Source organism: Amblyraja radiata, chromosome 26 (assembly GCF_010909765.2).
Source record: "Amblyraja radiata isolate CabotCenter1 chromosome 26, sAmbRad1.1.pri, whole genome shotgun sequence".
NCBI lineage: Eukaryota > Metazoa > Chordata > Chondrichthyes > Rajiformes > Rajidae > Amblyraja > Amblyraja radiata.
The window spans coordinates 9,366,619-9,381,889 of NC_045981.1; the positions used below are offsets into that span (position 1 = coordinate 9,366,619).

The following is a 15,271-nucleotide window of genomic DNA, read 5'->3' on the forward strand; positions in this document are numbered from 1 at the left end:
ACATCGGTGATCTCTTAGAACTTAGGTAGACACAAAATGCTGGAGAAACTCAGCGGGTGAGGCAGAATCTATGGAAAAACGTTGCAGATGTAACAAATACTTCCAATATGTTCTGATATTTCAGAGCTCCAGTAACAGGTGCCTTGTATTTCTACAACAATATTGTGTTATAATTCCCTCGGTATGGTTGGAGTTCCAGCTGCCAGGTTCAATGCTCAATACCTGCAGCATAGCACTATGATGAAATGTTTAGGTGTTATGTTTAAAGATATGACCGTTTAAAAAAATATTCAGAGAAGTAAATAAAATTCTATCGTAATGTTGAATGGGCTAGTTTGTATTGGCCAAGCATTTTACAACCGCCCTGATTTGTCTTTACAATTTATAGGGGTAGAATTAGGCCATTCGGCCCATCGAGACGACTCCGCCATTCAATTGGCTGATCTCTGTCCTAATCCCATATTCTTCCTTCTCCACATAGCCCTTGACACCTGTTCTATTCAAAAATTTGGCTACCCTCTGACTAAAGAAGTTCCTCCTCACCTTTCTAAAAGAGCACCCTTTAATACTGAGGCAATGGCCTCTTGTCCTAGACTCTCCCACCAGTTGAAACATACTTTCCACATCCACTCTATGCCCTTCATTATTCTGTAAATTTCAATAAGGTCCACCCCCATCAACCTTCTAAGCTAGTAGAGGCGCAGTGCTGCCAAATGATCATATGCCAACCCACCCATTCTTGGAATCAATCTTGTGAACCAGCTCTGGACCCTCTCCACAGCCAGCATATCCTCAGATATGGGGCCCAAATTTGCTCAAAATGCAGTCTGACCAGCGCCTTTTCGAGCCTCAGCAAGTCAAGTCGTCAAGTTTATTCGTCACATACACATACGAGATGTGCAGTGAAATGAAGTGGCATTGCATCTCTTCATTGGTAAGGTGGAAAGGATGTAAAATTGACATTTTACTTACAACTAATTTTTAAAGATCACCTCAAATGTATCACCACTCAGTGTCTCCATTACAAATATATCAACTTCCAGAAATGGTTCAGCTCTACATTGGCTCTACACTAGCACATAGAGAGGACGAACTTATTTAGCCAGAGGGTGGGGAATTTGTGGAACTCATTGCTGCAGATGGCAGAGGCTAGGTCAATGGATATTTTTGAAGCGGAAGAAGGATCTCGACCCGAAACCACCCATTTCTTCTCTCCAGAGGTACCCGCTGTCCCGTTGAGTTACTCCAGCTTTTTGTGGAGTACTCCAGCTTTTTGCCTCTTCTATTTTTAAAGTGGAGATTGGTAGGTTCTTGATTAGTAAAGGTGTCAAATGTTACTGGGTGAAGGCAGGGGAATGTTCAGAGGGACAAATATATCAGGCGGACTTGTCGGCCTAATCATGGCCCAATTCTGCTCCTGTGTCTTTAGATAGGACAATTGGGATATATAAATATCTACTCTTACCCTCTGTGAGGAACAATAATCACCGCGATACAAATTGAATTGGGGTTTTTTTTACACACACAAGCGGTTTGCTTTGTTTATGACTGGAATGGTACGGCCTGCACTCGCACCCTTTCTCGGATGTGAGACGACGACCGACTGCAATGGCGCCAACGGGGGACGGGGCGCATGCGTGAATATGGATGGGGGAGGGGCGCATGCGTGAATATGGACGCGCGATGGGGGAGCGTGGCCGCTGTTCCTGGAAGTGACGACAGTGAGGTCGCGCGGCGACTGGCCGGCGAGCGGGAAGTTGGAGCGCGGTGGACGGTTCAACCGTCAACTGAGCCCAGCGCGGAGTCCGGCTGCTGGCAGTCGGCGGGTAGGAGCTGTCTTGAGTGCGCGCTTGTTTTAAACTGTGAATGCTTTTGGTTTTTAAAACACCCATATTTGATCATTGCAGCCGTCTAGTGAGGTACAGTGGAAAAACCCTGTGTGCTTATGCAGGTTAAAACATACTACACACGTGTACAGTCAAACTGCACGAAAGTTCATTCACATTGCAGAAGGGTTCGGTTAAACTACATGAGTACAACAGGTAGTGCAAAATGAGAAAGGGAATAGAATATAATGTTACAGCTACAGAGAAAGTGCAGGGAAAAAAGTGCAATGGCCACAACGAGGTAGATTGGCAGACTGGGAATACATTCTCTAACTTTTCCATAACTTATTTCAGTCACATTGCACGAGGGTTCAGTCAAACTGCACGAGGGTAACCCAATCAATCACCAAAACATCACCCATTCCTTGTCCCGCAGAGTTACTCCAGCTTTTTGTGTGATTCTTTGGGGTCGAAGAGGTAATCTGCTCCGGGTTGTCAGGATTCTGCGGTGCAGCCCACGGGTGCCTGAGAATGTGGTTGGTTGAGAGGGAACCATTATGTTAGAATTCTGGACTCCTGACAGGGTATTGAGATGCAAGGAACTACTAATGCTGGAATCTTGAACAATATACAGCATAACAATGGGTCGGGCAGCATCTGTGGAGGGAATGGGTAGGTGGCATTTCTGATCAAGATCCTTCAGATCAAAGATCATGACACGATTGAGCCCAATCAGTTTTACATCTTTCTGATTCTGCTGAGATTAAATTCCATGTTCACAAGGAAGAATAGGGAGGTTGAATAGCAGTTGAGGTCACGACCCGTGACCCAGACTGTTGCCATGCAATGCCAACTGGAGTACATTCGGTGAACTGCAGCTCAGCGGGCCCTTCTGTCCCAGCATCCGGACTCCACGCTGACTGGTTCCACACTCGCGGACCGTGATTTCAAATCACTTCATGAAATTGCCTTCTTGTGGCACAATGTGGTTCATCCAACCGCATTTACCCATTACACTGTCACTTCCAGTGGAACAGCGCATCAATTTTAAAGTCTCATCCTTGCCTTTAAATGATTTTAAAACCCGAGTTTTTCCATACTTTGATATTACCTCCAAACCAAGCCAGTGTAAAGATGTTTTCACACCGTCCTTTCCGGCCTCTTGTGCATTTCATGTTTTCTTCTGAGCTATAGAATTCATTTCCTAAAACGCTCCCACTCCTTAAAACACCATACCACTGTTAGTCTAAAGCCAGCCAGTTATTTGGTGTGGAAAAATGTTGGCAAGAAACATCCGAATCAAGAGATAACAAAAGTATAGAGATCAGAGAATGTGAGATGATATTTTTTTCCACCACAGCAAATTATAGCCATTGGCTGCCATTGATAGTGCTTACTTAGCAATGCAAACTTCAAAATAATGTTCTTGTAACATATTGCATCCATATTAAATCTACTTTCTGAATTCAATGAAGAGGTTTAGTTTGGTTTAGAGATGACAAGACACTTCTGTAATCATTGCAGTGATGAATCTAGTTTTGTTTGAGATGCTACTACATTAAATCAGAAGGTTAAAACATTTTGTTACCAAGATTCAATTATTTTTTATCCACAGGTGTTTTTTCATATTAAGATTATTCTTGGCAATATGATAAATGCAACATTGATAAATCACCGGCACCATTTTGCAGTATTTTCTGCCTTTATGAAACCTTCAAGATGTACTTTATGGACTTTAAATTCTGGAACATCCTGAAGTGATGAAAGACACTTGTCCTGTTCTTTTATAAATGAAATTTGGCATCATGATTACGAAGCAATGGAAGATCTCCAATAAGGTGTTCCAAAATGATCGGAAGATTCTTAGCGTTTGGCTGAGTTTAAGAAAATATAGTAAATCTACTTATGACTTTTCTGGACTTACTGAAACATTGATTGAGCTTTGTCAGAACAGGCAATTGCTATCTGGAGATAAAATCACACAAGACATGCTTGTCAATGGTTATTTCAATTACGGACATTTGGGAATGGAACTCAAGAGGAATTTGGTTACTAACTGGTGGGACTCGATGGTGTTATCCAGGGAGCAGGTATTTGGAATGCAGAGTCCTCATCAGTTGAAGGGGAATCAGAATTCTGACAACAGGTCAATGAAACTGGTGGATGTTGCAACATTGCAAGTACCATTAGATAAGCAAGATACGAATGGAGAAGGAATATTCTCACTAAAAGACAGATTGAAGGAATACATCGTTTTACGACCTAATCTTCTGCAAGGTATCATGGCATCATTTTAGTTCTTTAAACTTTTTTTTCATTCTATTTTGCTTCCAGAATGTTTAATGAGGTAACAAGAGTGTTTTATTGTCATATCGGCTGACAACCAGAACATTGAAATTCTTACTTGCAGCAACATAATGGATCATTCAATACAATAGACATAAATAATATTTGATAAACATAAAAATTAAATAAACTAATAACCCCAATACGAGTGCAACAAAAACCCTGAAGTCCTTAGTGCAACCAAAGACAATCATATGGTCATATGTGATAGGGGCAGAATTAGGCCATTCGGCCCATCAAGTCTATGCTACCATTCAATCATGGCTGATCTATCCCTCCTAACCCCATTCTTCTGCCTTCTCCCCATAATCCTTGACGCCCGAACTAATCAAGAATCTATCTATCTCTGCCTTAAAAATATCCATTCTTGGCCTCCACGACCTGTGACAAAGAATTCCACAGATTCACCAGCCTCTGACTAACAATTGTTCCATTGTTCATAGTTGAGGTTAGTGTTGTGTAACGACCTGATGGTCGTTTTCAGACTCCTGGTGCCTTCCTGATGGTAGGAGTGAAATGAGAGCATGTCCAGAGTGGTGAGGGTCTATGATGTAGATTTTTCTATAGAAAAAAATCAGCTAGTTCAGTTCAGAACGAAATAATCTATTTATTTTTTATCAGTTAACGCAGTACCTGTACTTGATTTTAAAGTACATGGTATCGGTTCGATTCCTGGTACCTGATAAATGGATCAATTGTAATCATGTATTGTCTTTCTGCTGACTGGTTAGCATGCAACAAAAGCTTTTCACTGTACCTCTGTACACGTGACAATAAACTCAACTAAATTGGTATCTCCACTACTCCCTTTCCTCTCTCCTTATCCCCTTGCTTTTGTTGTCTCCTTAATTGTGGAAATCTGTTAGGCCTGACGGTGAGTTTTGTAGAGAATTAATCGATCCTGAACAAAACAATAAAATGCTCATCAGTGTTTGCAGAGAGATAAATCAGTTAATGTTTCCAATCAATGAAAGTGCATCGTCCTAAAATGTTTCTCCACAGTAGGCTTGACCTGCTAATTTAATCATTTACACGGTTTCTTATGTTAATTTTAACTTTGTAGCATCTGCAGCTTTTTGCTGTTCAATTAATAATTCCTGAAGCTATGTAAGAATTGAACTATGTAATGTTCTCCAAGGAGGAAAAAAACTGGCAGCAGTCAGTGTGTCAAGCAGCATCAATTGTCGATGTTTCGGATTTAGACATTTCATCTGGAGTGAATGAGTAGAGAGGAAATAGCCACTATAAAAAGGTGGAGTGGAGGCACGATCAAGCAATAGGTGAATGCAAGTAAGAAGAGGTTGATTGGCAGATACAAATCATGTGGGAGAGAAGAGGGTAAATAGTGAAACTGAGAACACGGTCAAAGTGTTGGAAAGTAGTGGAAATCATAGAGTGAAAGAGGACCTTTGCAGTCTCTAGTGAAAGAGAGGAGGAAACTTAAAAGAGGGCGAATCTTCAGTTTGTTAGATAATAGACTGGGAGTACGAAGCCATAAAGTTGCTGAAATTGAAGCTAGTTTACAAAATTGAAGCGTTGCTTGTAATTCCATGCATGATAAATTGACAACCAGCTATTTAATTTCATCCAAATTGTATGCACTGATCTATAGAATAATAGAATGTGGAATGGAATACTTTATTGTCACATGTGACTAGGCACAGTGAAATTCTTTGCTTGTATACTCGATGTATACAAATAGCAGCAACCTACGGCGCGCTAACAAAGTTACAAAGCTCCGCCTTTTGAACTGTGGAAATCTGTGTGCAGTTTCTACGATCTGGGAGTTGATTGAAGATGGGCTGTTAGGAAATTAAAAACTTGACGATAGTTCTGCTACAACAACAGGTGATGGCAGTATTGACCTATTTGCTGTGATTCTCAGTTTTATAAAACATTTTTTTAATCAGTTTAAAAAAATGAATTTGAGCTATGGGATATATGTTTAAAGATGGGAAATCAATTTTTAAGAGCAGGAAGTAGAAATGAGCTAAATTACGCTAATTAAGGAAGTAGAAATTAGCTAAATTACATAGTGATATGGAAATAATTGGGATTTTAAAAGTCTAAAATTTGTAGAAGGGAGGAGAGTGAGGAATTGGCCATGCGATCTGATCCTGGGTCGGGGCTAGTCAAACCTTCTGCATCGTTAGAGCATCCCGACTCTCTCCCGAGACTGCGAGCTCTTTGATGTTAAAGTCCGCAGGCCGCGCGGTTGGAGCATCGATCCCAGGCAAGGAATCGGCTCCGATGGTAAGTCCACGGCCCCGCGATGGGGCTCAAATTCAGTCCCGAGCGAGGCCTCCAGCTCCACGATGTTAGGCCACAGAGCGACCGGAGATACGACCCAGAAAACAATCGCATCTCTGGCAAGGTAAGAGATTGGGGGGGGGAAAAAGTTTCCCCCGACCCCCTCCCCCACCCCTCACATAAAACAAACCAGAGAACATTAACACAAACTTTTAAAACACACTAAAAATAACGAAAATAAAAGACGATAGGACAGACAGACTGTTGGCGAGGCTGCCGTCGTGGTGCCACCTAGAAATCCAATTATTGGTTAAACAATGTACTTGACTTGAAATGAACAAGCATGAGTGTGTGCATTAAAACTGGACTTTCAAATAACTCCATTGCACATCATTTTAACTTAATTTTTATTTTGTCTTGATTGTATTGATTGTCACCCCCAATGTCAGAGTTAAAGGTGGTTAAGATTGAAGTTTGTCAATTCTAACATATAACTAACGTAACTTTTTTGAAGTTTGAAGCTCACATTTGTTTCTTTTGATCCACTGTAGGAGCATTTTGTGAATATACCAAATCTTTGAATCTTGTCAACAGGAAGTTACCTTTTGGTTTGGCTGAGATTGGGGTATGTTATCAGCCCATTACTGCACCTGAGTATCCAACTGAGTTCAATGCAGTAAGGTAAGAAACTCAAATAAACATACAATAGTTTCCTGCTTCATGAATAATTTATCAACAGTAAAATGGTATCAGGTATTTACAGACATAAAGCAAAATCTATTTGGTTTGAAATAAGGTCCTCAAATCTCACTATGTCTACGCTGACCCTCTCGATTCGTTCAAAACTCCTGTGTTAATTTGGACCCCAAATTTGCATAGTAAACTCCCAATTAGGATGTAAGATATGAATTTGTTGATATGTGGCATATTCTGCTCTCTCCAGGTACCCAGTGGTAGTGTGTTATATTTAGTGACAGAATGCAACAGTACATCATACTGGATCCTCAAAAAGTGAAAGTAAATTATTGCATAGGAGCCACTAGAGTCGCGCTAACTGGTGTATGCACAGGGGCACTTTTTGTCTACAAACAAAGCAATGCCCAGTTCTGTTGATGTGTTTGTAACTTTCTCCGCTCAATGCCGCATTTAATGTTTCTCTCTTTCATAGCAGTTTTGTTACCAATGTTGTAAGTTGCCTGTCACCGAATTATGACCCCTTGCGGCTTTATTTCTGTGTTGTTTTGGATTTATTGGCACTATTCAGTTGATTGTTTGGACATTTCAATTCACTGCTTTGAAAGAAAAATGTAGCTTCGTGGAACAAGCCACGAATAAAATGTCACTTAAATAAAAGAGTAATATTCTAACAATTTAGTGATTCTTGTGACTTTAATCTCGCATTATTTTTAAAGAACTGCAGAAGTGGAATTGGCATCATTGGTATGGTTCAGTTCTCCTCGGACCTCAGGAAGCTGGCTAGACTACTGGGTGCGTCAGCGTTTGCTGTGGTGGAGGAAAGTAAGAAGTTCCCACTTAAACAATATTTATTTAAGAATATTTTTCTCTGAGTTTTTCACTCAGTTACACCATTTAAATGTGTAGGAAGGAACTGCAGGTGCTGGTTTACACAGAAGATAGACACAAAATGCTGGAGTAATAGTGGGACAGGCAACATCTCTAGATGGAAGGAATTCCTTCTAAACAGAAATGCTGCATCTCGCTGCTACTCCAGCATTTTGTGTATATACATTTTAATAATAATTTGAGACGGGTTTTATTCGATACTTGCTTATTTTGTTGATTATTAATGATTTGGACCAGGGGATTGAAGGCTTTGTGGCCAAGTTTGTGGATGATACGAAAATAGATGGAAGGGCAGGGAGTGTAGAGAACGCAGGGACTCTGCAAAAGGACTTGGACAGGTTGGGAGAGTTGGCAGAGAAGCAGCAGATGGAATATAGTGTAGCAAGGTGTGGACTCATGCATTTTGGCAGTAGGATTATAGGCGTAGACTATTTTCTAAATGTACAGAGAATCCAGAAATCGGAGGTGCAAAGGGACTTGGGAGTGTTGGTGCTGGATTCTCAAAAAGTTAATCTGCAAGTCGAATCGGTAGTAAAGAAAGCAAACTCAATGCTAGCATTTATTTCAAGAGGGCTTGTATACAAAACAGGGATGTAATGATGAGGCTCTAAAAGGTGCTGGTAAGGCTGAGAATATTGTGAGCAATTTTGGGCACTATGTGAGGAAGGATGTGCTGGCTCTGGAGAGGGTCCAGAGGAGGTTTACAAGAATGATCCCAGAAGTGAGGTTCAATCAATCAATTTTATTTGTATAGCACATTTTAAAACAACTCGCGTTGACCAAAGTGCTGTACATCAATGAAGGTACTAATGTGCTACATACAATGGTACACAGACCTAACAATACATACATAAACTAATTACAGCGCCCCTTCGGAGGGACTTAAAAACGCTAGGGAGTAGAAATAGGTTTTGAGCCTAAAGGAGTCGATGGAGGGGGCAGTTCTGATGAGGAGAGGGATGCTGTTCCACAGTCTAGGTGCTGCAACTGCAAAAGCACGGTCACCCCTGAGCTTAAACCTACACCGCGGGATAGTCAGTAGCCCCAAGTCGGCTGACCTGAGGGTCCTGGAGGTAGAATGGTGGGTTAGAAGATTTTTGATATTGGGGGGGGGGGGGGGGGGCAAGCCCGGTAAGGGCTTTGTATACGAATAAGAGGAGCTTGAAGTTGATTCTGTACCGTACTGGGAGCCAGTGGAGAGAGGCCGACTTGAGGCCGCCCCCCTCCCTCCCCCATATTAGTCTGAAGAAGGGTCTCGACCCGAAACGTCGCCTGTTTCCTTCGCTCCATAGATGCTGCCTCACCCGCTGAGTTTCTCCAGCATTTATGTCTACCTTGAATTTTTGATTAGTACAGGCATCAGAGGTTATGGGGAGAAGGCAGGAGAATGGGGTTAGTAGGGAGAGAGAGATCAGCCATAATTGAATGGACTTGATGGGCCAAATGGCCTAATTCTACTCCTCTCACATGACCTTATGACCTACAGGAATAATGGGTCTAATGTGGAAGTAAAATCTCACATTGTCCAAAAAGTATGCGCTAAATTTTGTTTTCTGGGGTACAAACTTTGTGGGGGGAAAAACATAACAAATAGAATAGGACATGGGCCATTTGGCCCTTATTTTACAATCATGGCTAAAATTTTAACTCTGCGTCACTTTCCTGCTTGAGCACCATAAGCCTTTGATTTCCATATTTTCCAAAAATCTACTGATGCATTTAAAAAATATATTCACCAACTGAGCCTTAATATCTCTCTGGGTAAAGATTTTTCAAAAATTCACTACTATGAGTAACAAAGTTGATTTTCATCTCAGTCATGAATAGCTGATTCCCTAGTTTTAGACTTGTTCCTGACACCTGGTGATAAACATTTTCTCTTGTTTTAGATAGTGTTAAAGATTGGGAAAGGAATGAGCTATTTTATTAATGAATTGTTTTTTATTCTATCATTGTTGTTTTATAGTTTGCCAAAAGTCCATCAAGTTTTACAGCCGGTGACTCCCAGAATAATTATGGAATTAAAGGAACTACACTATACTTCAGTTTTCCTTGGGGGAAGGAACCAATTGAGACATTGGTAAATCTGGGAGACAAAGATCTTTTGCGTGAGCACCATGGAAATAAATCAAGCTTGCAAGTATGTGTGTGACCATTGTTTATTTGTAGTGTATATTGCAGAAATTCTATTAAAAAACATTGGTAAATTATAGATGGGACAGAGATATTGTTTAAAATGGCTGTAATTATAGTTGCTTCTAAGAATTATAGATCCTTCTAAGAATAGTAAATACGGGCTGAAGAACAAAGGTTTCATCTTTGGCCTCTCTTCCAATTGACTTCAGCTGTGGCAGAAGAGAGAGCCAAATCGTAGGACTGATAATAATGAATGCTCCCTTATTGGCAGAGATCATGCCATATTCCTTAATAGCATTTTAAGACCATATCCCTTAATAGCAGTTACCATGCTAAATTAAATCAAAGTTGAAGTTCATCTCTGACAAACATTCAGTGTAATATAAAGCAAATGTATTGTCAGATGTATCATCCTTTGAATGACACTTGGAGAATCATAAAATAGTTGCAGCACAGAAGGAGGCCATTTAATCGTTCATGTCAGTGCTTTCTTCCTAGTGTATCTCTTTAGTTCCTCTTACTGGTTCTTTTTCCTGCCGTTTTTTTCCCACCATTTTCTTATCTAATTCCCTCTTCAAGACCGCCATGGAGCCTCCCTCACCACGTCTGATGATGCATTCCATATTCTAACCAAACATCTTTTTAAAAAAAAACAAAAAAAAAACACTTTTTCTCTTGGATTAAATATAACTTTAATTCATATTCTGTATTAATGCCTCTAAAACTTTCTTGGTACCAAGGTTAAACTCACGGGCCTATAGTTGCTACTTTTCAGTTCTCTAGCACCATCCTGCATCCAAGGAGCATTGGAAGATCGCAGCCAGTCCCCTCACGATTTCTTCCCTGTACTTCCCTCAAAGGCATTGGATGCATCCCATGTGATCCCGGTGACTTGCCTACTTTTGATTTCATCCAGCTTTTTCACATAATCAGAGGATTTATGCCAATGATGTAGATGACATTTTAAGAATTCTTGTGGCACAGTTCAAAGAGCATTGATTTTCCTCGGGTGTTCAACCAACAGCCTGCCAACTAAACTATGAAAACAAGTGACACCACTAGAACATTAACACATTATTTATCTCATTGCTATTAATGGGGCCTTTAAATGCATAACATGTAAAATTTTATGATATTTCTGAAATGCACAAAAATGCTTTAGATGAATGGAAGTATATCATGAGGGATTTCAGAAGAAAGGAGAATCAATGCTTATAGAACATGCTTATTGATCCCAAAAGGGCCGAGATGGGAGGAAAACTGTTATTCCGTATGTGCTATCGATGAATGGGAATCTGGATCGAGGAGTGATCGCATTTCTCTTTGATTCACTGCAGTTAATTGAGAAAGTTGATTCTAAATTAAGAAAAAATCAAAAAAAGGTAAGCAAAATGCTTGAAGATAGACACAAAAACCTGGAGTAACTCAGCAGCATCTCTGGAGAGTAGGAATGGGTGACGTTTTGGGAAAGTACCCCATTCTGACAAATGCAATCTCATTGGTACCAGTAAACTTCGCATTCGGGTTGACCGGCAAAGGAACTTTAAATTTATGAGAATTATTTCCCCGAGTTTTAATTTAACAATTTGTTTTGACAAGTACTTTTTGGGTGCATTGGTTTTACATTTGTTACTGGTTTTACTTTGTTTGCAAAGGTTCTTAAACACGCAGGTTTATTATGTAAACCGAAGACTTTTGATCTTCCGGTTGATAAGATCTACCATAAAATGAGCAGTTGCTCCAGAACACTCCATTTAAATTTTTATTGACACTCCATTAAAAATTTTGTTTTGTCCACTTTTAATGGGAGTTTTGGCAATGTTTAAAAATTGATGCTTGAGTAGGAAGAAACAAACGACAAAGAGGGTTGTTGATGAACAGTATTAGTCAGGCAGCAGAATACTCTCAAAGCATTCTTGGGTAGGCTATAGACTTTGGGCAGTAAATATTCTGGGACTGGAAGGACAATCAGCAATTGGGTAGGGACACGGGAGAGGGCAAGGGACAGTGACCAACTAAATTGAGGCAATTCTTTAAAAAATCAGGGTAGCGAGTTTAGGAGAAATGCTTTTATGCATTGAAATGTTATGATCCAAGAGCAGATACTATAGTAATGGAAAGAGAAAATTACATCTCTATACTTGGAAAAAATAAAATTTGCAAAGCCATGATGAAAGGTCAGTGGGATCAAGACCAATAGTCCTTGTGTAGAAGATCACCTTGGTTTCACTTAATCTGAGATATTCCCTTCCCTGCAGTTTTAAAGCTTCTTTTGGCCCCTATCTGACAGGGGTCTTCAACCTGAATATTAACTCTGTTTTCTTCCCGCTGATTCGTCCTGATCTGCCAAATATTTCCAACGGTTTCTGTTTTTACTTTAGATATCCAGATTTTGCCATTTTTTTTGCAAATAACTGGTGCAGGAAGGATGGACTGTCTTCTTTTGAAGAGAGTGCAAGAGTAGCTCAGCGGGTCAGGCAGCATCTCAGGACAACATGGATAGGTGACATTTTGGGTCGGGTCCCATCAGTCTTGTCTTGCTGCATTAGTCTAAGGTTAGGTTCTATAATTACATTAGTGTAATTAAGTACACTTATTTAAAGATGTTATTTGACATTTTTCACATATGCTCGGTGTTTGCTTTGAAAATAGCCAAAATTAACATTCATGTGAACTTTTAGGTGCTAAAGCTTCATCCGTTTCTAGCTCCATACAAAGTAGCTTTGGACACTGGAAAAGGACCTACGGTTGAGTTGCGTCAGGTATGCTGTATTTTTATGATAAAAACCATGAAGTTATGCCACTAAACAAGTCATGGATCTGGACATTCTTAATTAATTGTTCTATTCTGTTTAAATGTTTTTATTAACATTTTTATTTTTCACTTTTTAAATATCTTCTGAATAATTTTGTGTCTCCTATTAGATCTCTTCAGACTTATTTATTTATTTTTTTGTTGCATTTTTCTAGTTTCCTTTGACATTTTGGCGTTATTTTTTTTCAGGTATGTGAGGGATTATTACGAGAGTTATTGGAGAAAAGAATTACAGTCTGGCCTGGTTACCTCGAAACTATGCACTTGTCAATGGAGCAGCTAGCTATAAAGTAAGAAGTACTTTGTCATTGCTATTGAGCGAATAATCTTGATAAGGTTCAAGTTAAACTTTTTTTAAAGTTTAATGTGGTTAAATTGTATGTACTTTTTACAAAAAAATAGATCAATGGTCATATTACATCTTTTTAGATATTGAGTTGAATTTTTACAAATAATATCCATATTTATACTTGGTATAATAAGAGATGTGTTTTAGTTACCTTGAATTCCCTATTCACTCTAAACTGGAAACAGAAATGGGGAATACTGGGCAGGTGAAGCAGTATCTGGAAATAAAAGAAATAAAAACATTTTAGATGGATGACCATTGTCGGGAAATACGGTACTTTATTAAGAGATATGGCTTTTAAAGGTGCAGTATCATTTAAAAGTCGACTGACAGCTTACGGAGAGGAGAACAATCTGCACATGCGAGGTTTAAGATTTTTTAAAAGCCGACTGAATGCCTACCCTGAGTAATTACTCATCGCACGTGCCTGGTTTAGACTATTCTAAATTTTGATGGATTTTATATAATGGCTTTTTGCATAGTCACTACATCAAGGGTTGGAAGGATTATTTTTGTAGCTGAAAAATGATACTGCACCTTTCAGGAAGAATAATGTTTAATTTGTATTCAATTAAAATGTCATTTAATTGGCTCAGAATGAAAGTTTAAAAATAGAACACAAAGGGAAATTCCAACTGTGTAGCAGCCACGTTGTTTCCTGGCACTAATGCTTTTTTGTTTTTGTGTTTGCGAATGTAAAAAAAATTCAATATCTACAGAAACTGTTCAAAGACGGCACCAAATTCACTTGACTTTCTCTCCTGGCAGGTATGATGAGATGGGAGTCATTTTTACAATTGTTGTCAGTGAGACTACCCTAGAGAATGGCTTAATACATCTCCGGAACCGAGATACAACTATGAAAGAGATGGTTCACATCTCAGAAGTGAGGGACTTTCTCACTAAGTACATTCAGGAATCTTGAGAAAATGATGTCTCTATAGTACTGATTGTTTAAAATTTAAAATAAAACCATCAAGCCTTTCAGTGATGAAACTATTAGTGATCTTTTAGGTCATTAACTATATTCTGATATGCACTTATACATTCAAGTATATGATTTATAAATTGACAAATTAAAAAAAATGGAGTTGTTTATCACTCAGTTAGCTGCTAATAGATGTGATGTAATTGATTTCCTGCATTTTAAAAAGACTGCCAGTCAGGAGTGGGAACTGGCTCCAACTACAAAAGCACATGACAAAACTGAGAAGATTGATAGAAGATCTGCTGGCTGCTGCAGAGCTGCAGGTATCTTTTGACATGCGTGAAGTCGGTTCACGGTCGCATTTTCAACTTGCGAATTGGTGGGGTTACGAACAGTTCACTGTAACGGAAGACTACTATATTCTGGGGGCGATCTGTATATAGCTTTGAAGAGAAGCTATCCACTTCATGTGAAGAAACATTGGGCAGCTATATCTACAATATTTGTTAAAATTCACAGAATTTCAGCTGTATGTTGTCACATTTTTTGTACCATCTTTAAAATTAAATATCCTCCAGAATTCAATGCCCCAGATGAATCATGTCATTTGCCTTGTATTAGGTTGGGTTCACTTGGGGTAACTCATGCCCAAATGTTTTAAATTAGCAATACTATTTGTATGTAGCAGAGCTTTATTGTGACATAGCTGTACACCTCCCAGGAAGTAACTATCATTTAAAAATATTTTTAATAGGTATAGACATCTTAAACATGTTCTGTTTATAATGCAGTTAGCAAGAATTAGATTTAATTTAGATTTAGAAATGTGTTTATACTGGTGATTCAAGTATGGTGATTGTGCTCTGATGCATGTTTCCTGTTATGATCATCTTCTTGTGGTGAGAAGAATGTCAACTTATTAACCTGCACTCAAAACTGTTAGTAATTTGGATCAACTCCATTCATCTGAAACCTCATTTAGGATCCTAAATATTGATTAATTTCACAATTTTCATAACTGTTTAAAACGATTTGAA

At 39.2% G+C, this 15,271-nt stretch overlaps 1 protein-coding gene across 1 annotated transcript; it reads left to right on the forward strand.

Annotated features, from left to right (window-relative positions):
- The first annotated feature begins 1,693 nt into the window (after nt 1–1,693).
- On the forward strand, nt 1,694–14,302 carry polg2 (DNA polymerase gamma 2, accessory subunit). The gene is made up of 9 exons (XM_033044185.1): nt 1,694–1,822; nt 3,442–4,103; nt 6,974–7,103; nt 7,835–7,940; nt 9,973–10,146; nt 11,384–11,524; nt 12,824–12,904; nt 13,147–13,247; nt 14,075–14,302. The coding sequence occupies exons 2-9, from the start codon at nt 3,617–3,619 to the stop codon at nt 14,229–14,231; spliced, it is 1,377 nt and encodes a 458-aa protein (XP_032900076.1). The 5' UTR covers nt 1,694–1,822; nt 3,442–3,616; the 3' UTR covers nt 14,232–14,302.
- Nucleotides 14,303–15,271: the final 969 nt, after the last annotated feature.

Bases quoted from the DNA above. Each gene is read 5' to 3' on its own strand.
- polg2 (XM_033044185.1), top strand. From the start codon at position 3,617: ATGAAATTTGGCATCATGATTACGAAGCAATGGAAGATCTCCAATAAG. The intron at 7,941-9,972 runs GTAAGAAGTTCC...GTTGTTTTATAG, and splicing joins GTTTGCTGTGGTGGAGGAAA to TTTGCCAAAAGTCCATCAAG. The intron at 12,905-13,146 runs GTATGCTGTATT...ATTTTTTTTCAG, and splicing joins CTACGGTTGAGTTGCGTCAG to GTATGTGAGGGATTATTACG.